This window comes from Malaclemys terrapin, chromosome 9 (assembly GCF_027887155.1).
Source record: "Malaclemys terrapin pileata isolate rMalTer1 chromosome 9, rMalTer1.hap1, whole genome shotgun sequence".
NCBI classification, from domain to species: Eukaryota; Metazoa; Chordata; order Testudines; family Emydidae; genus Malaclemys; species Malaclemys terrapin.
The window spans coordinates 50,608,647-50,635,175 of record NC_071513.1 but is presented as its reverse complement, the minus strand read 5'-3'; the positions used below and the strand labels follow the sequence as shown (position 1 = coordinate 50,635,175).

Genomic DNA, 26,529 nt, shown 5'->3' with positions numbered 1-26,529 from the left:
GGGTTGGAGGTTCTGAGGGGGGCAATCAGGGGGTGGGACATGGGAGGGAGTGGATGGGGGTGGGGCAGGAGCAGGGCTCCTCCCTCCCCCAGTGTCCTCTTTTTTGCTTGTGGAAATATGGTAACCCTAAGTTAGGGTTGCAGGGGCCGGTAGAGGACTTGTAGTACTTGTACTACAAGGGGGGTTAGGATACCAGTGATGACTATACTTATAATCTTTCAACCAGTTACACATCCATTTTATAGTAATTTCACCTAGCCCACGTTTCCCTGGTCGGTTTATTATATCATGAGAGATTGCGCCAAAAGCCTGACTAAAATCAAGCTATAGCCTGGCTTCCGCTCCCCCCGGCCAGCAGTGTCAGAACAGGCTAAGGGCCCAGACTGGGTGTAGGAAGGGGAATTCCTGTCAAACAGCAGCCGCCACCTTCAGATGTGCCTCCCCAGCAGGTAGCTCCCAGCCGCGCCCAGGCCTCTCCCGGCAGCAGGCACGGCCGGCCGGGGGGCCGGCTTCCGACCCACGAGCGGCGCCTAACAGCCCCGCGTCGTCTCCCCGCGTTCCGTTTCCTGGGGCCCGCCCTGCCTGGAATGAGAGGTCTCTGCTCGCCGCCAAGGCAAGACGAGGCGAGGGCAGGGCCAGCCAGGCCAGGCCCTGTCACGGGGCTGGGCGTCCGAAGCCAGGCAAGCAGAGGGCGGGGCCCGGCCCTCAACAGCCCTGGCCTCTTCTTCCTTCATCCCGCCCTTGCCGAGAGGCGGCCGCAGAGTCTCAGCGGTGAGGCGCTTCTGGAAGCCAGGCCGCGGCTCCCGCCCTCCGGCGCGCCAGGGGTAGGCGGGTAGCGGCGGGATCCGGAAGTGCGGATCGCGCGCGCCTGACGTGATGACGTCAGTTGGTTGACCCCCAGAGAGGGGTAAGAATCCGTTGCGGCCGTGCAGCTTCGGGCTGAGGCGGGCGGTGAGTATCAGGCTGTAGCTCTGGGGCGGCGGATAGTGGAGGCCTCAGACCCAGCTTATGTTGTTTCCTGGGGATAACAGGTCTCTGGGCCCCTGCACTGGGGACCTGGGGGAAGAGGGCTCTGGGCCCTGGAGCCCTTGCTAAGGTTGCCAGGTGCCCGGTTTTTGACCAGAAAGCCCAGTTGAGAAGAGACCCTGGTGGTTCTGGTCAGCAGGGCTGGCTTTAGGCCAATTCCCCGAAATTGGGCCCTGTGCCTTAGGTGCCTTTTTAAAGTATTTTTACTCACCTGGGTCTTCGGTGGCACTTTGGCATTGGCGGCGGCGGCGGCGGCGGCGGCGGCGGGGGGGGGGTCTGCTCTGGGTCTTTAGTAGCATTTTGGCGGCAGGGGTCCTTCAGGAAGACCTGGAGCGGACCCCCCCGCAGTCGAAGTGCTGCCCGGTATTTGAATGGGGCCCCGCAGTTCATAAAGCTAGCCCTGGTGGTCAGTACTGCTGAGTGGACCATTAAAAGTCCAGTTGGTGCAGGGTTGACAGCAGGACCATCCCTAGGCATATGCAGAATATGCAGTTGTCTAGGGCACCAAATTGCCCCAAATTTCATGGTGCCCTAGGCAGCTGCGTGCTGCATACATGGCAGCAGCTCTGGCAGCCAGCCCTTATCCCCCTGCTGCCCCTCCCCCCCCCGTTCTGCCCCTGGCCTGCCCCCATTCCACCTCTTCCCCATTGACTCACACTCACCAGCAGGCGGGAAGCAGAGCAACCCGGCCCCAGCCCTCTCCACTCCACCAGCTCCCAGCTGCGTTTCTCCGCTTCTCGCCAGTGAGTGCGGGGGGGGTTCGTCCCCCTCCCCCAAGCGGCTGGGGTGGGGGGAGCAGAGCGGACTGATGCCGGATTGTTCTGCTGCCCGCGCCAGGCCCCCTGCTAATCCTCTGGGCCATTCTGGGCCTGTGGAGCCCCCCAAAGTGGCCCCCCACAGCTCCTGCCTCCCTGTCCCCCAGGCCTTGAGCGCAGCCCAGACCCTCAGAGGGGAGGGGAGGGAAAGCAAGTGCTCGGACTGTGTAGGGCACCATAATTGGTAGAGATGGCCCTGGCTGGCAGGTTCCCTACCTGGTTCCACGCAGCTCCCGGAAGCGGCGACATGTCCTTCTGGTTCCTAGGTGGAGGGACAGGCATGTCCTGAGCACTGGCTTTACAACTCCCATTGGCTGGGAACTGTGGCCAATGCTGCCTGCAGGTGGAGGCAGTGCGCACCGTGCAGCGCTCCCTGGCTGCCCCTATGCCTAGTAGCCAAGGAACATGTTACTGCTTCCGGGGAGCCTCCTAAGGTAAGTGCTGCCTGCCCGGAGCCTGCACCTTGAACCCTCTACTGCATCCCAACCCCTGCCTCAGCTCTGAGCCTTCTCCTGCACCCAAACTCCTTCCCAGAGCCTGTACCCCACACCATCTCCTGCACCTCAGCCCAGAGCCACCTCTCGCACCCAAACTTCTTCCTGGAGCCTGTGCCCCCTTCCGCACCTTTGCCCTAGCCCTGAGCCCTCTCCTGGAGCCCGCACCCTCTCCTGTGCCCCAACACCCTGCCCCAGCCCTAAGCCCCCTCCCACATTCCGAGCCCCTGGCCTCGGCGTGGAGCCCCCTTCTGCACCCCAAACCTCTCATCCCTGGTCCCACCATCCAGAGCCCCCTCCTGCACTTTGAACCCCTCATTTCTGGCCCTACCTTGGAGCCTGCACCCCCAGCTGGAGCCCTCGCCCCCTTCCACACCCCTGCCCCAGCTCAGTGAAAATGAGTGAGTGAGGGTGGGGGAGAGTTGAGTGATGGGGGAGGAAGGAGGAGATGGAGTGAGTTGGGGGCAGGGCCTTGGAGAAGGGGTGAGGGGCAGGGCAAGGGTGTTCGAATTTGTGCTGTTAGAAAGTTGGCAACCCTACTTCACTTTGAGGTTGGGGGAAGGAGGCCCTGCATGGGGGGGGGAGGGGGCCAAGAGGAGCAGTTGAGGGGGGAATGGGTAACTGCTGAAATCCCATTCTTATTCATGTGGGCAAAAATACAGGCAAGTGCTTGTTCTGAAAAATGCAAAGCGGACCCCCAGCTGCTGGTGAGATGCCAATGCAGCCCTCAGTGCTGTGGTGTAAGTGCCCCTCTGTGCCTTACACCTGTAAATCTGAACATCATACCGGATACACAGCTGTGCTTTTTATAGAAAAATCCTTATAAATCCAAAACTAGATTGTCTTTTCTCTTGCTTTGCCCATTTAAATATTCATGAAAAGAGAGTCCATTTATTCAGGTATCCTGGCACTGAATAGTTCAGTCACTGTAATGGCAACATGTGCATACACTCCTCTTAAAGCCTGTCTTCTGTAAATGAATCAACTGAATAGTTACCAACAACTCTGCTCAACTATTGAAGCGTGAACATAAAATACAGCTTGCACTTAAAAGATCAAATAAAAGTTATTTATCCTGTTAAAAAAATGAACAGTCCCCAAAATATTTGGATCTGTATCCTTAAAGCTAAGCTCCTTTACAACATCTCTCAAATCTTTTAACACCTACATGCGTCTGATGAAGTGGTTATTCACCCATGAAAGCTTATGCTGCAATACTTCTGGTAGTCTATAAGATGCCACAGGACTCCTTGTCGCTTTCAACACCTACTGTTAGAGCCCTTGTCCGTGTGTTGGTTATCCCTTGCATCATCTGCTACAGTCTCCACACCAGACTTAACTTTGTTCACCTCCAGTCTGTATAAAATGCTGCTGTGAAAATTACACTTCTTTCATTGCTCTGATTGTGTCACTTCCCTGTTCACTGTCCTTTTCTCACATTCTGCATCAAGTTCAAGCTTATTTTCTTCAAGTCCCAAAACAGCAACTTTCCTTTCCTTGTATTCCCTCTCTTTTAAGCTTCCGTTTACTCAAAAAACTCTTCCTCTCTCCTTATGTGCCAAGCTACTACTTCCCTTTGTTTTCTGATTCTTCCTTAAAATGTCTTCTTTGAAGCCTTCTATTGGTTATTCTACTTTTGGATTTTTAATCAGTGCCACTGTGAGACTATGTATTGAGTCAAAGCTGAGTTATTTTTCTGATTTAGATTATAATCTATGGAGCCAGGGCTGCATTCTTTGTGCAGTGCCAAGTGCACTGGCATCACGTCAGGGAAGGTTTTGCACAATCTTCCGACCTTATTTTTCCTTTCTTCTCATCATTTTTTGAGCATTCTATTACTCCTTTTGACCCGAGCAGTTAGTCAAAGACTTGGGGTCTTGCAGGTTATTACAGATAGGAGAAATTGATGTTGGAGCCAGGTAGCTTGAATGCAGCCCTGTTTACTACAAAAAACATACAAAATCTGTTTCCTTTAACAAAGGGAGAATCAAATGACAGGAGACAGTGTCCTTGCTCACTGGTATAAGCTTTTCACCAGCTTGAAGAGGCTTAAGCCAATTATAACAATTCACATTTAATATGATGTGAAGCTTTGAGGCTCACAATACATTGCTTCTGTCAGTGTGTACAAAAGTGAAATAGCTGAGAGTACCACAGAAAGACCTATGGACTGTCTAGGCCAGGGGTTCTCAAACTGCGGGTTGTGACTCCCTCAGGGGGTTGCGAGCTGTCAGCCTCCACTCCCAAACCCCGCTTTGCCTCCAGCATTTATTATAATGTTTAAGATAAAAAAATGTTTTTAATTTATTCAGAGGCTTGCTGTGTGAAGGGGGTCACACTCAGAGGCTTGCTGTGTGAAAGGGGTCACCAGTACAAAAGTTTGAGAACCACTGCCCTAGGGGCTTTCCAATGCTGTTCTAATGGTAGTGTAGGGATTCTTCAGGTTCTTATATATTCTTGTATTCTCCTTGTATATCATAAAATGAAAAGAGGCCCAGCAGATTTGGCAGATTATCTTTTAAGAATGTAGGAACGGCCATACTGGATCAGACAAATGGTCCATCTAGCCCAGTATCCTGTCTTCCAACAGTGGCCAATGCCAGGTGCTTCAGAGGAAATGAACAGAACAGTTAATCATCAAGTAATTCATCCCCGTCGCCTATTCCCAGCGTGTGGCAAACAGAGGCTAGGGACACTTCAGAGCGTGGTTTGCATCCCTGGCTAATAGCCATTGATGCACCTGTTCTCTATGAATTCATCTAGTTCTTTTTTGAACCCTGTTATAGTCTTGGCCTTCACAACATCCTGTGGCAAAGAGTTCCACAGATTGACTGTGTTGTGTGAAGACATACTTCCTTTGTTTGTTTTAAACCTGCTGCCCATTAATTTCATTTGATGATGCCTAGTTCTTGTGTTATGAGGAGTAAATAACACTTCCTTGTTTACTTTCTCCACACCAGTCATGATTTTATAAACCTCTATTATATCCCTCTTAGTTGTTTCTTTTCCAAGCTGAAAAGTCCCAGTCTTAATCTGTACTCATATGGAAGCCGTTCCATACCCCTAATTTTTGTTGCCCTTTTCTGAGCCTTTTCCAATTCCAATATCTGTTTTGAGATGGGGGGTGGGGGGGAGGACCAGATCTGCATGTGATATTCAAGATATGGGTGTGCCATGGATTTATGTAGAGGCAATATGATATTTTCTATCTTATTATCTATCCTTTCCTAATGATTCCCAACTCTGTTAGCTTTCTTGGTTGCTGCTGCACATAGAGTGGATGTTTTCAGAGAACTACCCACAATGACTCCAACATCATAGAATCATAGAACATTAGGGTTGGAAGAGACCTCAAGAGGTCATCTAGTTCAATCCCCTGCTCAAAGCAGGACCAGCCCCAACTAAATCACTCCAGCCAGGGCTTTGTCAAGCCAGGCCTTAAAAACCTCTAAGGATGGAGATAGCACCACCTCCCTAGGTAACCCATTCCAGTGCTTCACCACCCTCCTAGTGAAATAGTTGTTCCTAATATCCAACTTAGACCTCCCCCACCGCAATTTGAGACCATTGCTCCTTGTTCTGTGATGTGTCACCACTAAGAACAGCCTAGTTCCATCCTCTTTGAAACCCCCCTTCAGGTAGTTGAAGGCTGCTATCAAATCCCCCTTCACTCTTCTCTTCTGCAGACTAAATAATATGATGTGAAGCTTTGTTCAGTTCCCTCAGCCTCTCCTCATAAGTCATGTGCCCCAGCCCACTAATGATTTTTGTTGCCCTCCTCTGGACTCTTTCCAATTTGTCCACATCCTTTCTGTAGTGGGGGCCCCAAAACTGGACGCAGTAATCCAGATGATTTAGTTGGGGATTCGTCCTGTTTTGAGCAGGGGGATGGACTAGATGACCTCCTGAGGTCCCTTCCAACCCTGATATTCTATGATTGATTCTATGTGGCCTCACCAGTGCCGAATAGAGGGGAATAATCACTTCCCTCAATCTGCTGGCAACACTCTTGCTAATGCAGCCCAATATGCCGTTAGCCTTCCTGGCAACAGGAGCACACTGTTGACGCATATCCAGCTTCTCATACACTGTAATCCCCAGGTCCTTTTCTGCAGAATTGCTGCTTAGCCAGTTGGTCCCCAGACTGTAGCAGTTCATGGGATTCTTCCATCCTAAGTGCAGGACTCTGCACTTGTCCTTGCTGAACCTCATCAGATTTCTTTTGGCCCAATCCTCCAATTTGTCTAGATCACTCTGGACCCTATCTGCATCTCCCTCCAGCTTAGTGTCATCTGCAAACTTGCTGAGGGTGCAATCCATCCCATCATCCAGATCATTAATGAAGATGCTGATCCTTGGAGCTCTTCACTTGATACCGGCTGCCAACTAGACATCGAGCCGTTGATCACTACCCGTTGAGCCCGATGATCTGGCCAGCTTTCTATCCACCTTATAGTCCATTCATCCAATCCATACTACTTTAACTTGCTGGCAAGAATACTTTTTTTGATACATATCAATTTCTTGAATGGTAACAGCTAATTTAGACCCCATCATTTTATATGTATAGTTGGGATTATGTTTTCAATGTGCATTACTTTGCATTTATCAACATTGAATTTAGTTGACTTTCTTCTGCCATTTTGTTGCCCAGTCGCCCAACTTTGAGACATCCTTTTGTAGCTCTTTGCAGTCTGCTTTGGACTTAACTATCTTAAGTAGTTTTGTATCATCTGCAAATTTTGCCACCTCACTGTTTACCCCTTTTCCTAGATCATTTATGAATATGTTGAACAGTACTGGCCACATTACAGACCCCTGGGGGGCATCACTATTTGCCCCTCTCCATTCTGAAAACTGACCATTTATTCTTACCCTTTGTTTCCTATCTTTTAACCAGTTACTGATCCACAAAAGGACTTTCCCACTTATGCCATGACCGCTTACTTTCCTTAAGAGCCTTTGCTGAGGGACCTTGTCAAAGGCTTTCTGAAAATCTAAGTACGCTATATCCACTGCATCACCTTTGTCCACATGCTTGTTGACCCCCTCAAAGAATTCAGATAGATTGGTGAGGCATTTTTTCCCTTTACAAAAAACATGTTGAGTCTTCCCAAACAAATTATGTTCATCTATGTGTCTGACAAAGTGGGCTGTAGCCCACAAAAGCTTATGCTCAAATAAATTTGTTAGTCTCTAAGGTGCCACAAGTACTCATGTTCTTTTTGCGGATACAGACTAATATGGCTGCTACTCTCAAATCTGACAATTCTGTTCTTTAATATAGCTTCAGCCAATTTGCCTGGGACTAAAGTTAGCTTACTGGCCTGTAATAGCTGGGATCACCTCAGGAGCCTTTTAAAAAAATTGGTGTCACATCAGCTATCCTCCAGTCATCTGGTAGAAAAGCTCATTTAAATGATAGGTTACATACCACAGTTAGTAGTTCTGCAATTTCATATTTGAGTTCCTTCAGAATTCTTGGGTGAATACCATCTGGTCTTGGTGACTTCTTACTGTTAAATTAAACAGTTTGTTCCAAAACCTTGACTAATGACACCTCAATCTGGGACAGTTCCTCAGATTTGTCACCTAAAAAGAATGGCTCAGGTTTGGGAATCTCCCTCACATCCTCAGCCATGAAGACGAATGCAAAGATTTCATTTAGTTTCTCTGCAATGGCCTTATCTTCCGTGAGTGCTCCTTTAGCATCTTGATCGTCCAGTAGCCCCACTGATTGTTGAGCAGGCTTTCTGCTTCTGATATACTTAAAAAATGTTTTGTTCTTACTTTTTGAGTCTTTGGCTAGCTGTTCTTCAAATTATTTTTGGGCCTTCCTAATTACACCGCTACCTCGATATGATGCGACCTGATATAACATGAATTTGGATATAACAGGGTAAAGCAGTGCTCCGGGGGGGCGGGGCTGCGCACTCCGGTGGATCAAAGCAAGTTCAATATAACACTGTTTCACCTATAATGCGGTAAGATTTTTTTGGCTCCCAAGGACAGCGTTATATCGAGGTAGAGGTGTATATTTTTACACTTCACTTGCCACAGTTTATGCTCCTTTCTGTTTTCCTCAATAGGATTTAACTTCCACTTTTTAAAGGCTGCCTTTTTGCCTCTCACTGCTTCTTTTACTTTTTTTTTTTTTTTTTTTTTTTTTTAAGCCCTGGTGGCACTTTTAGCCAAGCGGTTCAGATCCTGTGCTCCACTTAGGACTAAATCAAGAATTGCCTCTCATCCTGTGGGTTCCAGGACTAGCTGCTCCAAGAAAGGTGTCATTTTAGGTGTCAAGAAACTTTATCTCTGCATCCACTCCTGAGATGACATGTACCCAGTCAGTATGGGGATAGTTGAAATCCCCTATTATTGTTGAGTTTTTTATTTTTATAACCTCTCTAATCTCCCTGAGCATTTCGCAGTCACTATCACCATCCTGGTCAGGTGGTCAGTAGTCTCTTCCATCGTTGTCCATTCCATGTCTTTGAAATAATGTTTTCTGAAAGTGAGTGCTGCATTTCATAGCATGCATCCCAGAATGTCCAAAGCTTGGTTATTGGACTGCATACTCCAACAGTCTCTACCTGCTCCTTTTTAGTTGCCAGAGTGTCCTGGATCCAAGCTGAACGGGTTAACTATTACCTATATAAATATTCCCTGCATTTCTGAGGAGATCATTGGGAGAGCTTTCTTAAACTTAAGCTTTTGTAACTTGGAGCATTTACAAAATACGTATTCATTATTATATATTGTCACTTGTTCTGCTCTGATCTATATCAGTGATACTCCGACTTCAGTGGTTCAGGAGCCAAATTAGAAATCAGCATTACCCAAAAGAGCCACTGTAGTGTGAATTTTATTTACTATTTTTAATATATAGATATATTTTCTCACAACTAAATGTCTGACCAAGTTATTATTTTATCAACTGCAATTGGTTAATAACATAGTAAAAGTGCATCCTGATTGGTTAATAATTAAATCACATGGTGCTTTAATATCATGTGCTGCACAGAGGTGCAGGAGAGCTGCTTGTGCTCCTGAGCCTTAGTCTGAGTATCAGTTATCTATATGTTTGTTTGTTTTTTTTTAAATCAGAGCCTGTGAAATGTATTTCCTGGTACTACTAGAGCAGACAGAAAATGCTGTGAGGAAGGTATGGGATGGTCCATAAAAGTATCACAAAATCATATTGGACAACAAAAGGTATGCAGCATATCATTTCACTTTTTTTCAGGCTTTTCAGTTTTGATTACTTCATTTCAGCTTTTTAGCCCTAGGTTAGTCAACCAGATGAATGCAAGTACACTATCTTTTTGAGCAAGAACCACTGTTGATCTACAGAACAATATTGAAGGTTAACTTCAGGTGATAATAAAACTGAGGGCCTGTACAGTAACTCCTCACTTAAAGTCGTCCAGCTTTCTTGAGCAAGGAGAGTTCCCTAAACTTTGCAAAATAAAGTATTCTCTATAGTTGTGAAAATGACATTCCAAACATGTCTTAGATATAGTGTTGCTTCCCTAAGTCTACCGATAATCCCATTGCCTATGCTTCTGTTCGGAGCTTTGCCAGATGAAATCAGTAAAATCTGACCAGACTGTTGTCAGTTTTCTTTACTAGTGTTCAGAATCATGTCTGTAACAGTTAAACAGACAAGAATGGACTAATTTCATGATGCAGTTAATGGAGGTGTTGATTGAGAAAGAGGACCCCAACCCAGAGGCTGGAAAATATGTACAGTATTGGAAATGTTCCCCATCACCAACCTCATCAGCTAGAAACTTGGAAATACAGCAAGAAGGAGGAGAGAATGCTCATCTTTTCCAATAATGGTGTGGAATAGGTGGCTTCAAATATATAGTCCTACTAGTTCAGTGGTTCTCAGACTTTGGTATTGGTGACCCCTTTCACACAGAAAGCCTCTGAGTGCAACACTCCCCCCGCCTTATAGATAAAAACACATTTTTTAATATTTAACATTTTTATAAATGCTGGAGGCAAAGTGTGGTTTGGGGTGGAGGCTGATAGCTTGCGACCCCCACGTAATAACCTTGTGACCCCCCCAATTTGAGAACCCTTGATGTATCATACACCCTCTTAGTCATCTCTTCCAAGCTGAATAGTCCCAGTCTTTTTAATATCTCCTTAGGTGAAAGTTGTTCTATACACTTAATCATTTTTGTTGCAGTTCTCTGTGCCTTTTCTAAAATGTATTTTTTTGAGATGAGGCAACTAGAACTGTATGCAGTATTCAAGATGTAGGTGTACCATGGATTTATATAGTGGCATTATGATAGTTAGTCTTATTATTAGGGTTCTACCAAATTCAAGGTTCATTTTGGTCAATTTCAGAGCCTGTGTGTGTGTTTGTTTAAAATTAGTCAATTTCACATTTTCAGGTGTTTATACAGTAATTCCTCACTTAATGTCATCCCAGTTAACGTTGTTACGTTGCTGATCAATTAGAGAACATGCTCGTTTAAAGTTGCGCAATGCTCCCTTATAACGTTTGGCACCTGCCTGCTTTGTCCACTGCTTGTAGGAAGAGCAGCCCGTTGGAGCTAGCTGATGGGGGCTTGGAACCAGGGTGGACTGGCAGCCCCCCATCAGCTCCCCATTCCCCTAAGTTCCTTGTGCAGTAGCCACCCAACAGGCTATCAATTGCTGGGCAGTTCAGCTGTCCCTCCCCCCCACTGCGGTGTGCTGCTCCTGCCTGCCCTCTGCCTTGGACCTGCTCCCGAGAGTCTCCTGCTTGTTGTGCAGGGGGAAGAGGGGTGCTAATGTCAGGGTGTCCCCCTCCACCCGTCTCCTGCCCCCTGCTCCTTTACCCCATCTCCACAGAGCAGGGGAGGGACACGACAGGGCTCAGGACAGAGGGCGCTTGCTGGCTGCAGCTGCTGTCTCAACTTGCTTATCTACTTAAAAAGGCAGTGTACTTAGAGTGGGGTCAGCATACTTAAAGGGGCAATGCGCCTCTCTCTCTCTCACACACACACTCTCACACACACACACTGTGTGTCTCTGTCTCTCTCTGCCATGCTGTCTGCCCTCCCTCCATTCGTGCTGCCTTGTAGAGTGTGAGGCTACGTTAACAACAGCGTGTTAACCCTTGAGGGCTCAGCCGAGTGCTAGTTCATCATTCAGCACTAAGGCATTCCCTGGGAAATATTCCACCCTCTGACTTCACCAGCTCAATCAAGCTTCACAATCATCATTGCTGTGTACAGTATTAAATTGTTTAAAAGTTATTGTGTGTGTGTGTGTGTGTGTGTAAATAAATAATAATCTTTTGTTTGTTGAAATTTTTTTTTCCTGGAACCTAATCCCCTCTGTTTACGTTAATTCTTATGGGGAAATTGGATTCGCTTAACTTCATTTCGCTTAAAGTAGCATTTTTCAGGAACATAACTACAACATTAAGCGAGGAGTTACTGTATTTGAAATTTCACGGTGTTGTAACCGTGGCGGTCCCAAACCAAAAGGCGGTTGGGGAGGGGGTGTCGCAAGGCTATTGTAGGGGGATCATGGGATTGCCACCCTTACTTCTGCCCTGCTGCTGGCAGGAGCACTGCCTTCAGAGCTGGGCAACCAGTGAGGAAGGCTGTTGCCTGGGCACCCATCTCTAAAGCCACCACCAGCAGCAGCAAAGAAGTGAGGGTTGCACAGTATTGGGGGGTGAGTTTCCATTGGTCTGGTTCTGGCAGTTTGCCTCCCCCGTGGCGGGCTGACAGCTGGAGCTGCAGCCTCTCCACACAGAGGGGTGACAGCTGGAGCCACAGCCTCCCTAGGCGGGGGATGGTGACAGCTGGAACTGCAGCCTCCCTGGGTGGTGTGTGGGTGTGTGTGTGACAGCTAGAACTGCAACCTCTTGGGCAGGGAGGAGGGGTGTAACAGCTGGAGCTGTGGTGCTTCCTGCAGCTGGGGAGAATCCCGGAGGTGTGTCTGACCTTCCCTGGGAGCGGCCCTGCAGGGGAAGAAGTTGTTTCAATCCCTGGTGGGGGAGCATCTGGAGCCCTGCACAGGATAGGAGCTGCTGGCTAGGGTCCAGATTTCACAGGGGAGATCATATTTCACACTCTGTTAATCGTTTTTCATAGCTATAAATTTGGTTGGGCCCTAGTAATAGCTAATTTAGATCCCATCATTTTGTATGTGTAGTTGGGATTATGTTTTCCAATATGCATTACTTTGCATTTATCAACATTGAATTTCATCTGCCATTTAATTAAAAGAATCACCCTGGTAGAAATCCCAATACCTTCCCTGTTCCTGAATTGATGGGCTGGGGAAATAGGGCCAATGGGCTTAGCTTTTCACCTGCGTGTTAAGCATACTCCCCATCCCACAAGTGGCTTGCAAGGGGCATATCTTTGTAGGAGAAAAGGGGTGTGTTGGGAAAGGTATTTTTCACCCTAGCTAGTGAATGCATGTAAATTTTCAAGCCCTGCATACATTTTTTTTCCCCCCTACTTTGGAATTTTATAATAGAGCATTCAGGATTTTTTCAAAACTTTGCAGTTCGTTTCCAAGCATTTTGTGTAACATGGATTGCTGATGTAGTCTTAGTCATTTCAGGATAGTAAATGACTTTGAGAAGGATTTCTAATTTACTCTGCAAATCTGGAATCTTGGGGATGATGAACAGAAATAGCTGATTAAGCATACATTTTGATAGCTCAAGCCTTTTTATACATTATTCAGCAAACATTTCAAACTCTGTGTTAAATTGTATTCTTGATAGAACCAAGTAAGAAATGTGACTTTTGTTTTGGCTGCAGGTATTGATGCTGCATTAACCTCCTTCTTTTGCTTGGAATCAAAATGTCAAAGAAATCTGAGGCTCCTCTTTCCTTGACTGACTGTCTTTGCCAGATATGCATGGACATTTTTGTGGAGCCAGTGACCCTGCCATGCAACCACACACTCTGTAACTCTTGTTTCCAGTTGACAGTAGAGAAGGCAAGTTTGTACTGCCCTTTTTGCCGCCGGTGGGTCTCTTCTTGGGCGCGATATAATGCCCGCAAAAATACTCTTATCAATTGGGAACTGTGGGAAAGGATTCAAAAGAATTACCCAGAAGAATGCCAGCGCAGAGTTAATGGACAGGATCTGGAAGAGGACAGTAAGTAAAATGACATTTCTCTTGTATCTGTTTGTGCTGTAGGAAAGTAATTGGTATTAGTGAGCTTGGATGTCATGAAGTGAGATCATAAAATAATTGCTGGCGCAGCTAAATTATTGAATCATCTGGTAAATTAAAGGTAATTTGCTACTACCTTTGTAAGGTAGTTGCTTACACACACTCCATGACTGTGGGTATTCTGGGCTTCCAGTTTAACTTCTTCAAAGACAACATGGCAGAAAACAAGCTTAGCAAAGGAATTCCTTAGCCACAGTAACTTTTAGTCTTAAAGCACTCCAGCATTACATATCTTTGAAAATAACAAAAGTATTGAGATGCACTCGCCCCTAGTCTGAGTTCACCCCTTGTGAGTCCATGGTTCATCAGCATTTCAGGCTGGGCAGAGTCCCTCCTGCCACCTCTCCTGTAAGTCCTCCATATGTGTTGTCAGCCCCTTCTTCAGAGCAGAACCCAGCTCTTAAATAAGGCCTCTGTGCCATGTGCTCAAATTCAGAAACTCCAGATCTGACTCTCAGGTTTGGGCCCCTCCCTTGCAGACCTTTGTGTAGAGACCATTGTTCCATAGTGTTTATTCTGAGTCAGTGGCCCCAGATTGGTTTTAGTGATGGTCTTTCAATAAGATATTATACACCTTTCCCAAATTAGGGCAGCTGTCTGGAATGCAGTACAACAGGATTCTATTACAACATAGAGTTTGTAATTTTGATATTGTCATAACCCACTCTGTCAGAGCCTTTGGCTCAGCTAGAGAAAAGACAATGTCTACACTAAAAAGCAACAGAGGGTCCTGTGGCACCTTTGAGACTAACAGAAGTACTGGGAGCATAAGCTTTCGTGGGTCAGAACCTCACTTCTTCAGATGCAAGTAATGGAAATCTCCAGAGGCAGGTATATAAACCGTTTCTCCTCCCTTGGTGTTCACACCTCAACTGCTAGCAGAGCACCTCACCCTCCCTGATTGAACTAACCTCGTTATCTCCACACTGATATATACCTGCCTCTGGAGATTTCCATTACTTGCATCTGAAGAAGTGAGGTTCTGACCCACGAAAGCTTATGCTCCCAGTACTTCTGTTAGTCTCAAAGGTGCCACAGGACCCTCTGTTGCTTTTTACAGATTCAGACTAACACGGCTACCCCTCTGATACTTGACACCATGCAAGGCACTGCATTTAGCCGTATGGAATGGAAATCTATCAACCTCATGAAGAAACTTGCACAAATACAGACAGATATCATCTTCCTTTCCAAATGCAAACGGGTGGACATCATACCAAATGGACTGAAGGTGAAAAATCCATTGCTATCTACATACTGCACAGACCACAGTGAGAGATTGTGCCATACATTATCAAAGAAACTGAGGAACCACCTGATCAGCATCCTATACAGCAAACAGAAAAACATCAAGAAAGAGCTCTCCAACCTGGAGACTTTCATAAATAACCAACCCTCCACACAAATGGACTTTACTAAAATAAGACAGGAGATCTACATTACACACCTCACCTCTCTACAAAGGAAAAAGGACCGTAAGCTGTCTAAAATCCTACCTGCCACATGGGGCCACAACAGGGGTACCCCGAACTCACCCAGCAATATCGTCAATTTATCCAGCTACACACTCAACCCAGCAGAAGAGTCTGTCCTATCTCGGGGACTCTCCTTTTACCCCAGCACCCCCACGAACATGATACAGTTCTGTGGTGATCTGGAAGCCTACTTTCGCCGCCTCCGACTCAAAGAATACTTTCATGATAACACTGAACAGCGCACTGATACACAGATACCCTCCCACCAACAACACAGGAAGAAGAACTCCACATGGACTCCTCCTGAGGGTCGAAATGACAGTCTGGACCTATACATAGAATGCTTCCGCCGACGTGCACAGGCAGAAATTGTGGAAAAACAACATCGCTTGCCTCATAACCTAAGTCGTGCAGAACGCAATGCCATCCACAGCCTCAGAAACCACCCTGACATTATCATCAAAGAGGCTGATAAAGGAGGTGCTGTTGTCATCATGAACAGGTCTGACTACCAGAAGGAGGCTGCCAGACAACTCTCCAATACCAAATTCTACAGGCCGCTTTCCTCAGATCCCACTGAGGAATACACTAAGAAACTGCACCATCTACTCAGGACACTCCCTACACTAACACAGGAACAAATCAACATACCCTTAGAGCCCCGACCGGGGTTATTCTATCTACTACCTAAGAGCCACAAACCTGGAAATCCTGGACGCCCCATCATCTCGGGCATTGGCACTCTCACTGAAGGACTGTCTGGATATGTGGACTCCCTACTCAGACCCTACGCCACCAGCACTCCCAGCTATCTCCGTGACACCACAGATTTCCTGAGAAAACTACAATGCATTGGTGACCTCCCAGAAAACACCATCCTAGCCACCATGGATGTAGAGGCTCTCTACACAAACATCCCACATACAGATGGAATACAAGCTGTCAGGAACAGTATCCCTGATGATGACACAGCACAACTTATTGCTGAGCTCTGTGACTTTATCCTCACGCACAATTATTTCAAATTTGGTGACAATATATACCTCCAGACCAGTGGCACCGCTATGGGCACCAGCATGGCCCCACAATATGCCAACATTTTTATGGCTGACCTGGAACAACGCTTCCTCAGCTCTCGTCCACTCATGCCTCTTCTCTACCTACGCTATATTGATGACATCTTCATCATCTGGACCCATGGGAAGGAGGCCCTGGAAGAATTCCACCATGCTTTCAACAGCTTCCACCCCACCATCAACCTCAGCCCGGACCAATCTACACGGGAGGTCCACTTCCTGGACACCACCGTACAAATAAGCGATGGCCACATTAACACCACCCTATACCGAAAACCCACCGACCGCTACGCCTACCTTCATGCCTCCAGCTTCCACCCCGGTCACACCACACGATCCATCGTCTACAGCCAAGCACTGAGGTACAATCGCATCTGCTCCAACCCCTCAGACAGAGACCAACACCTACAAGATCTTCACCAAGCATTCTCAAAACTACGATACCCACACAAGGAAATAAAGAAACAAATCAACAGAGCCAGACGTGTACCCAGAAGACTCCTGCTACAAGACAGGCCCAGAAGAGAAACCAACAGAACTCCACTGGCCATCACCTACAGTCCTCAGCTTAAACCTCTCCAACGCATCATCAGTGATCTACAACCCATCCTGGACAATGATCCCTCACTTTCACAGACCTTGGGAGGCAGGCCAGTCCTCGCCCACAGACAACCTGCCAACCTTAAGCATATTCTCACCAGCAACCACGCATCGCACCATAACAACTCTAACTCAGGAACCAACCCATGCAACAAACCTCAATGCCAACTCTGCCCACATATCTACACCAGCAACACCATCACTGGACCTAACCAGATCAGCTACAACATCACCGGCTCATTCACCTGCATGTCCACCAATGTTATATATGCCAGCAATGCCCCTCTGCTATGTACATTGGCCAAACTGGACAGTCACTACGCAAGAGGATAAATGGACACAAGTCAGATATCAGGAATGGCAATATACAAAAACCTGTAGGAGAACACTTCAACCTCCCTGGCCACACAATAGCAGATGTTAAGGTAGCCATCTTACAGCAAAAAAACTTCAGGACCAGACTCCAAAGAGAAACTGCTGAGCTTCAGTTCATCTGCAAATTTGACACCATCAGATCAGGATTAAACAAAGACTGTGAATGGCTATCCAACTACAGAAACAGTTTCTCCTCCCTTGGTGTTCACACCTCAACTGCTAGCAGAGCACCTCACCCTCCCTGATTGAACTAACCTCGTTATCTCCACACTGATATATACCTGCCTCTGGAGATTTCCATTACTTGCATCTGAAGAAGTGAGGTTCTGACCCACGAAAGCTTATGCTCCCAGTACTTCTGTTAGTCTCAAAGGTGCCACAGGACCCTCTGTTGCTTTTTACAGATTCAGACTAACACGGCTACCCCTCTGATAATGTCTACACTGTAGATCTTACAGCAGCACAGTAGTAAGGTCTCCTGTGTAGCCGCTGTATGCCGGCATAATTAAACCACCCCAAACAAGCGGCAGTAGCTGTCAGCAGGAGATGCTCTGCCACTGACACTTATGTTGGTCAGGGGTGTGCGTTTTTTTTTTTTCAAACCCCTGCCCGACAAAAGTTTTGCGACTAAAAGTATTAGTGTAGAGAGAGCCAAATTTGAAAATATATTGTGATGGTAGAGTATCCTTGAAATATTTGTATTTACCTTATGCAGTTGAAAGGGCCTGGTTTCTCTCTCTCTCTTTATTTAAAAAGATCAAATTGGTTTGTTTGAGCAGGAGCCTATAATTTTATCACTGTCTGATCTAGTGAGAATGTTTTATTAAATAGGACATCTCTTAAGCTACTTAATCAAGAGCGGTAGCTTTAAAAAATAATAATAATAATGGTATCTTTAAAAAAGGAAATTACAGGACTCTTACTTTTGGAAAGTAAGTAGCTCAAGAAATGTCCCATTTAATAAAAAGACTAACAATACACACTAGATCAAGCAGTGATAAAATTATAGGCACATGGTATGAACTTGCTCCACTGATAAAACCTGCACATTAGTGTTTGCAAAATAAGGACAGTTCTGAGTGCTCTGAGAACTTTCAGAGCCTGATATCCCAGAAATTTCAAACAAGTAATCTGGGCATCATATCCTTCATCAAGAAGGAGGGAGACATGCTTAATTCTGCTTCTTTGAAAATAATATTCTTACAGGAATCTCACTTGTCCATTCACTGCCATCAGAGTTTGAGCAGCAAAGAGTCCTTTGGCACCTTATAGACTAACAGACGTATAGGAGCATGAGCTTTCATGGGTGAATACCCACTTCTTCGGATGCATGTAGTGGAAATTTCCAGGGGCAGGTATAAATATGCAAGCAAGAGTGAGTAAGGCTAGAGATAACGAAGTTAGTTCAATCAGGGAGGATGAGGAGGAAGCTGTTGAAATCATGGTGAAATTTTTCCAGAGTCTCTTTCCCATGGGTCCAGATGATGATGATGTCATCAATGTAGCATAGGTAGAGAAGGGGTATGAGTGGACGAGAGCTGAGGAAGCGTTGTCCCAGGTCAGCCATAAAAATGTTGGCATATTGTGGGGCCATGCGGGCGCCCGTAGCGGTGCCACTGGTCTGGAGGTATATATTGTCATCAGATTTGAAATAGTTGTGTGTGAAGATAAAGTCACAGAACTCAGCAACCAGTTGTGCTGTGGCATCATCAGAGTTTGAGTGGCTTTATTTGTACAGCTGTGAATTGATAAATTTCTTCCATTTCTTCATTTGTTTGAAAAAGAAACTGATATCTGAGGACACCAGTGAACTGTATCACTGCCAGTCCAGGATGGGAATGTTCCCTCTGTTGATATGTGGAGGTGAAGCCCTGCAACACATTAGCTTTGAGAGTTCTATCCTGTCAAGAATTTTTTACACCCAAGAGTGAGAATCCTGTTAAATAGCTTCAAAGCAACAGAGCAACACACATTTCAGGCTGTTTATATACTATAAAGAACAAAAGAGAGTACAGACTTTTTTTTCCCCTCCTTTGAAGGTCAGCTTTTAAGATCTTTACATTTCATGCTGCACTATCCTACAGTGTAAGGAAGCCTGGTCATTTTCCTCATAGAGGGTGAGGGAAGCTGGAAGTGATTGAGAGATGCATTTGCTTTCTCAATGAATTGGAACATACTGCATGTTCCCACTAGGTGGACACAATTGAGTTAAGGTGCAGTCTTGGATATGGTTGTGTTCTGCATGTTTTAGGTTTAAGTTAAACTAGGATAATATGAAATTGTAATGGGCTGTGGTATGAAAAGAATCTATACAAATCTGAGCTATTTAAAGTGATCATTTTGTTTTCCCCACACTCCCCTTCTCTTTTTCTCTGGATTAGTTTGTATATCCCAACCACTGCATCAGCTAAGCAAGCCTGGGGAACTGAGACAGGAATATGAGGCAGAGATTAGCAAGGTAAGTCTAGAAAATCCTGTTTAAAGTAGTAACTGCCTTGAGTATGGATTTATTTGAATCTTGTATGTATAGAATGACTCCAGTATTTGACTATTTAATTAGAATAACTTTCCTCTTTCTTTCTTTTAAAATAGAAAGTAAGTTTAGTGCTGTAATGGAAAATTGAAGAGGAAAGAGCTACAAGAATGGTTTGAGGTTTGATAACACACCTTACAGTGAGAGACTTGAGTTCAGTTTTTCTTATTAAAGAGAAGATTAAGAGGTGACTTGATCATGATGTACAAGAAGCTACCCAGGGAGAGGGCATTTGATACTACTGGGCTCTTTAATATAGCACACAAGGGCATAACAATATCAAACATCTGGAAGTCAAAGCTATAAAAATTCAAACAAGAAATAAGGTGTACAATTTTAAGTCGGTGTAGGTGACCATTGGAATAGTTTACCAAGGAATGTGACTAATTCTCACTCTTCATCTTTCAATAAATATTAGATGTTTCTCTAAAGACATGCTCTTGTTCAACCACAAATTGTCAGGATCAGTGCAGGAATTATTTGATCACTTGCTTCTTTTTTACTCTCTACTTTAGGACCCTTCTAAATGGAATTAAACATGGTACTAATAATGCTTATAGATTTTCAATTTGAACCAATGTCTGAATGCTCTTGTACCACCTTTTCCTGGTGGCTGCATTGTTTTTCATTACGGTAACAAGGAAGTTGAGTGATCATGTGTGACCTTCCTCTTACAACATGTGTGGAAGGAGATTATAGGGATGTCAAGGCTGACATTGATGGAAGAATGGAGAAGGGTTGTAACGGCTGGCACTTGAAAGAGATGGCGCCTAGTGGTTAGAGGGTGGTAGGGGAGCCTGGGCCCTCCCACTCCACCGGTCTTCAGCCCAGAGCCCTGCGAGGGTTTGCCAGGGTCAGACACTCATGAGCACCTTAAAACGCTTCTCCCTTGGCCACTTCTACACCTCCACTCTATAGTTCAAGCTTTTCCAGTCTGTAGTCAAGGTAATGCAGAACAATCACAATGCCTTTAGTCTGACTGGGGTGGTTTCTGCTGGCTGATCTCCAAAGAAAGAAAGTCTGGAAAGGTAATTCCTAAAGGAAAAAAAGATTTTAACCTATAACTGGAGTTCTCAGTATATTGCATCAAGAGAGCCATACTCACCCACCCTACTATGTTAGTTTTTTTGACGCTCTAAAGGGTTAGAAAGGAATTGAAAGAGATGAGTGCTATTCCGTCTTCCATATCCCTGCATTAAATGATTAGCTGTATGAGAGAACGAACAGCTTCAGCAGTCATTGCAATATGGATGGTTTCCAGTCTGCTGTATCAAGGGCACATGTTTTTCTCAAGGTTCTCTGTAGATACACGTAGTTGGAGAATTCTAGCTACAGGTAAGTAACCTTTTCACACTCACTGGGAGACCCTTTGCAAGTCACTGAATCTTGCAGATTAGCAAGTTTACAAATGCAGTTTTCTAGGAATCAAAAGGTAGCTCATTAGTGTACTCGATTCTTTTGATTACTGAAGCTTTAATACTTAATAGTATCCTAGATTGCATCCTGTATATATGCTAAATTTAGTGAAGTCTTACTAGTGAAGTTTCACAGCACTCTGCTATTAAATTTTTGCTGAGAAACATGAAGAGTGCCTTTTTGTGAATTACGGGATGTTCATATTAATGAAGTGTAAGATAGAGAGGTTCTAGTGTAATAATGTGTTGTCTGCAGGTTCACTTGAAATTTAATTTGAGATCTTTTAAAAACTTCTCTTATAGGCGAAGGCAGAGAGGTGGGCACACGAACAAGAGGAGAGCAAAGCAAGTGAGGAGTACATTCAAAGGCTATTAGCAGAGGAAGAAGAAGTGCACAGGCTGGCAGAAGAAAGGCAGAGAGAGATGGAGGAACAGCTTAAACAAGATGAAGAGCTGGCATGGGAGCTGAGTATCAATTTGGTGAGTTTAGCTCTAGGGGGCATTAGAGCAGTGTGTTTCTCGAAGTGAGTGATCTTTATATCTTCCAGAGCATATGCAAAAATCCTTATGAATTCTTCAAATTTTAGATTGGAACCCAACATTAAATATTCAATGCTTAAATAACTTATTGAGCATTATGTTTTAAAATCCAACAAAAGAGAGGAGAAAATAAAAATTTCCACTTTTAAAATACACTTGAAGTGTTTACCAGTAGTTGATTTAAAATCTCCTCCATAGTAACCACCTTTTTGGATATCAGGAGCTCCTCTCTTCTGCCATCATTTAAAAAATGTTTTTTTGGAGGAGGTTAATGTCTGTAGCCTGTGCTTGGGAGTGGAAAATGCAATGGCAATGTTTGAGGAAGAGTAACATAGAAGAATCCTAACCATTGAAATATATATAGATATGGGATGTATATAGCTCTGTTGTATTTGATATAACCTGCCATTTTGTGGTAATACTAATGAAAAACAATGAATTTATCACTAATGAAAAACTCTTCTCCTGATACCACTGCCTCCAGATAAATTTAATGCATGCTGAGTGCAGTTCCCTATCTATACTTATTGTTAGCTCCAAAGAATTCATGCAAATAACTAATTCTGTGTATAGAAGCACGCTTATTTTCAATTTTGTCTAATTTCTGTATGTTTCCTGTCATTAAAGAACAAGTCTACTGATGAACACATGTTCAGCACTCCTTTACGTGCAAACAGTCGCACATCTGGCCCATCTCCAATTAGTTCATGCAAGACAAAAAACAAATCAAGCAACTCTGGAGACATCCAAAAGTAAGTAATCCACCTTTCTGTCCAAGATTCGATGGTACACTTCCACAACATACACAGCATGTGAAAGGAGAAATATGGTTTTTAGTTTGGGAAGAACTAAGTGTGGCTAAAATTTGAAAAGTACCACGTAAAAGAGCACACTGGCATTCTGTGTTGATTCTCTCAACTATTTTCTTATCAAACTTGCTCAGGTAACAGATAAAAAGATGGATTTTCTAATTGTCAGGAGAGCAAATTCAACCTGGAATCTGAAAGTCAAGCTGTGTTCTTCCTCTGAGATGACACAGCAATAGAGATTCTGCAGTTGGAGCTCAGTTAGTAATTCTGTTGATGTGTGGCCAAGAATAGAATCATTCTTGTTCTCCTGTAGCTGCAAGGCAAATAGTGAAAATGTCAGTAAACAGATAAGATTTGACACATACAGGTAGATCTATTGAATAACGAGTGCTGCCTTTGCATAGTTGACTCTTTCGACTGTAACCTCACTTTAAGATCACTGTGTTCTGCCTCAATATACTGTTGTTGTCCCATTGGCCTACTTAGGCTGAATTTATTCTATGTTGATATATTCTTTAAATTTAATCACTGTGGCCCCTCTTGTTACTCAACTTTAGTTCTGTTCCTGGCAGATCAGTTTCTGTTAACTTTTTTTTTCTTTTTTAAGTTCACTTTTTCAGAGAAGTGTTATTCAGTCCTTATAGACTTGTATACCATCCAGTCTTCCAGTTAGGATCAGAGAACTTGACCCTTTATGGTCCTCCAGCTGTGGCTGGTAGCCACACTGTATAATCACTGTTGCCTTTTAAAGTAAATATGAACTATTTCTCCTGGCTTCAAGGAGGCTTGGAAAGTATAATACCAAGCATTTGTTTCCTGTTGATGCAACAAATCGCCTTCAAAATGACTATACTTAAATGATTTTTTCGTTTGTAAAATAAGCTATCGTTTAATCTTTGGATTCAAGTGGCGAACTGCATTACTTTTTTGGCATACTTTTTTTTTTTCTTCTTTCTTTCTTTCTTTTTTTTTTTAGTAATCTATGGTAACAGGAAGCTACTGAATGTTACAGTATTTCAGCACAGGCTAATGTGGAAGATAATAGTGGGACACTCACCTACACTGATCTGAAGGTTCAGAGAAATATGGAGGAGACTCAGACTTTAATTTGATGCTTAAAGTTTTGTCTTAATATGTGCTTTTTTTTTTTTTTTTTTTTTTTTTCTCCTCCTTAAGGTATCTATCTCCAAAGCCACCTTGTGCCTCGGTACCAATGTTGCTCTCTAAAAAAGCAGAGAAACGCAGGAATAACTCCTTTTCTATGGTAATCTACGTCTCCATATTGAAGTTATATATGGCACTATTTATTAGTAGCTGCATGTTCTTTTCTTTTTGTTGAGGGTATATAGACTGGAAGTACCTATATAACCATAAAAATGAACATACTGTCATCTTAAAAAGGTAAAGGTTGTATTTAAATAGAATTTCAGAAATGGCCTTAGAAAGCATTTCATCCAATCTGTATCACTGACTAGGCAAAATATATTTTTGTTACTCTGTGAAAAATTGCAAGATCTGAATATGTATTCTGATTCTCTGATACCAAGTATTGGAGCCAGAAAATTCACTGTTAAGGTCTGCTAAGCAGGAGTAATTTTTCCTTATGTATGAGATCTCTACTTTTCTGACCAAAAAAAATATTCTAACTGCAAACTCAGTATGGCATCTGGAAGGAAAGCTTGTTTACATTTTGACTTGTGCATCATCCCCAACAAGTATTATACAATGGTGACTTGGTTAATAGTACAGTTGGTGCACAGGTCAGAAAAGAATCCAGCTTAATACCTTCTAGCTTTCAGAGCTAATGCAGCCAACAGAAATGAAGCTTGCTTTTTATTTTATCAAATTTTCTATTTATATAAAAGCTCATCAGAGGACAATAAATATTTCTGAACAGAAGTAAAAGTTTATGGAAGATTAACTTTTCACCAAGCTGTATTTGATCGGTTTGTTTTCAGTTTTGCCTTATCTTTTCTGTAGGAAAATAATAGCACTGAAGATGACATCTTAATGTGGCAAGAAAAGGATAGAGAGGAAATGCCAACGCTGTCTCCACAAACTTTCTCCACTGTTCAAGACAGAAATGTTAAGGATTCATTTTTAGAATCATGTCTGACTTATTTAAATACCTCTCCTGTAGTGGGGTCTCATCCCATTGAGTGGGAAGGTCTGTCAGGAGCAAACTATAAGGTAGATAAAATTACAAATGCACTTCACAATGTCACAAAACAGGAAAGGCCTGATACTGGACTTTCTTCTTCCAGTGGAGAGTTAGCTAGAAGTGCCTTTGAAAATGATAACTCTACATGTACAGAAAACATAGACTCTGAAATATGTGCAGAAATTAGCTCTTCTCTTCAGGAAGCAGTTGATTCTGTGACATCTGGCAAATTAGAAAACAGGGATGCATCCCATAATCTCATGGAAGTGGCTGCAAACTGCTCAGTTGAAGGAAAGAAACAAAATGTGTTACAGAACAGTAAGGAGACACCAAAAAGAAAATCTCAAGAATCTCCAACTGAATCAGCAGTTGATGCATGCTTGATTGATAAAAGGAGGAAAACTTTTCCAGAAACTTATGAAGACCAAGAGGAGAAGGTAAATGATCTTAATGTGCAAATGCATATAGATTTGGAGAAGCAGCTTTATGAGAGGCGGAAGCAAGAGGAGCAAGACAGGCTCCTGGCTCTGCAACTTCAGAGAGAGATAAACAGGGAGCAAAAGACATTAAACCGAAAGAAAGGCTCTCCAGATGAGTACCTTCTGCGTCCTAAAGCATCTCCATGTCTGGAGGAATCTCCAACTGGGACAGGTAGTAATAAGATGGCAAGTGAGTCGACATCTCCCAAGAGCCAGACTGAAACGAGTCATCGGAAACCGCGAAGAAGCTCCCACAATGAGAACTGGCAGCCTCCCAGCAACCTCCAGATGAAATTGCCGAGTGTCAGAGGAGGAAAAGTGTTGAATTGTGTCAACAGCTGTGACTCAAAGGATATCCAATCACTGTTGACCAAGAATAAGCAAAAGACAATCCTTCAGATGTTTAAGAGGTCTGTTTCAAAGTAAAAGATCAGTAGAACTATGAAGGCACAGTGGGGTGGATGGGAAATAAAGCAGTATCCTTCCCTGTATCAGATAAAGCTTGTTGTAAACAGCTAGTTTTAAGTTGATTGTATTAAAGGAGGATCAATTTAGAGCATAAATGCACTCAGAATTATACAGTGCTGTTGAACCAAGGAGCCTCTAATGCCTTTCTTTCCTCCAGACCTTATCAGTTTTAGTTAATTTCTTAACTAAATACAGAACGAGTCTGTATCTTCAATTATTTGCTCACTGCAGGGCTACAGCACTAGAGGCCTCCATCAGCACAGCTGCTGTGCGTTATGTTGAAGGATTGGACTCTAACCTCACCATGCTTGATTAGTGTTGGCTAGTGAAGATATGACCATTAACCATGTCTATTGTACTCTTTTCCTCTCACAGTTCTGTAATTAGATTCCTATTGAAAATATTGGCTAAATTAGCATTACTTTTTCTACAACAATGTTGAATTTCATCAAAAGTATATAATCTACAAAATCACCAGACCAGAAAAGAGGTGGGGAGGGGGCGGGAAAAGTCAAGATAAACAGACTATAATTTGGAGTAAGTTATAATTAATGAATCAACAAGTGTGAATAAGGACTACGTTTATTCCCAGTTTTGAGTTAGTTTGTCTGGTTATAAGACTACCCTTTCTTTTTGTCATCTTTGTAGGATATCATCCCTTTATGTCAGTAACCATTTTCCTCCTGCTTTGCTGTTTTGTTACATGTTAAATATTTTTGTTCAAATAAGCAAATAATATCAGAGCTTTATAATTCATCTGAATTGCTGTTTGTCTAGAATGCGAGAAACCTCAGGCCTGTGAGAAGTTATTGCAGGCTACAAATGATAGGTGAAGGGTTCTCATTTGCCCACATTGCTTCCTCCTCGTTACTTCTCTGAAACTCCCAGTTTACTATTTTGTTTGCATTGTGAGGAAACAAAAATCAACAATTTTATTTTATTTGGACTTGCCAAATGTTAACCTAAATGTTAATCTACAGTAATACTGATGAAGCTGTTCTGTGTATATTCACATTTTTAGTGGATGAGTATTACAATAAATGTTTGGATCCTA

General features: G+C 43.8%; 1 protein-coding gene across 3 annotated transcripts; it reads left to right on the top strand.

Moving 5' to 3' along the window:
* The first annotated feature begins 239 nt into the window (after positions 1 to 239).
* On the top strand, positions 240 to 26,529 carry RNF168 (ring finger protein 168). Of its 3 annotated transcripts, XM_054039606.1 has the most exons (9): positions 240 to 951; positions 2,108 to 2,275; positions 9,440 to 9,547; positions 13,123 to 13,466; positions 19,452 to 19,528; positions 21,322 to 21,498; positions 22,186 to 22,310; positions 23,544 to 23,631; positions 24,348 to 26,529. In XM_054039606.1, exons 4-9 carry the CDS (start codon positions 13,166 to 13,168, stop codon positions 25,431 to 25,433), a joined length of 1,854 nt encoding a protein of 617 aa, XP_053895581.1. In that variant the 5' UTR covers positions 240 to 951; positions 2,108 to 2,275; positions 9,440 to 9,547; positions 13,123 to 13,165; the 3' UTR covers positions 25,434 to 26,529. The 3 variants fall into 3 exon arrangements, with proteins under 3 accessions (XP_053895581.1, XP_053895580.1, XP_053895582.1); XM_054039605.1 differs by lacking the exon at positions 2,108 to 2,275; XM_054039607.1 differs by lacking the exons at positions 2,108 to 2,275; positions 9,440 to 9,547.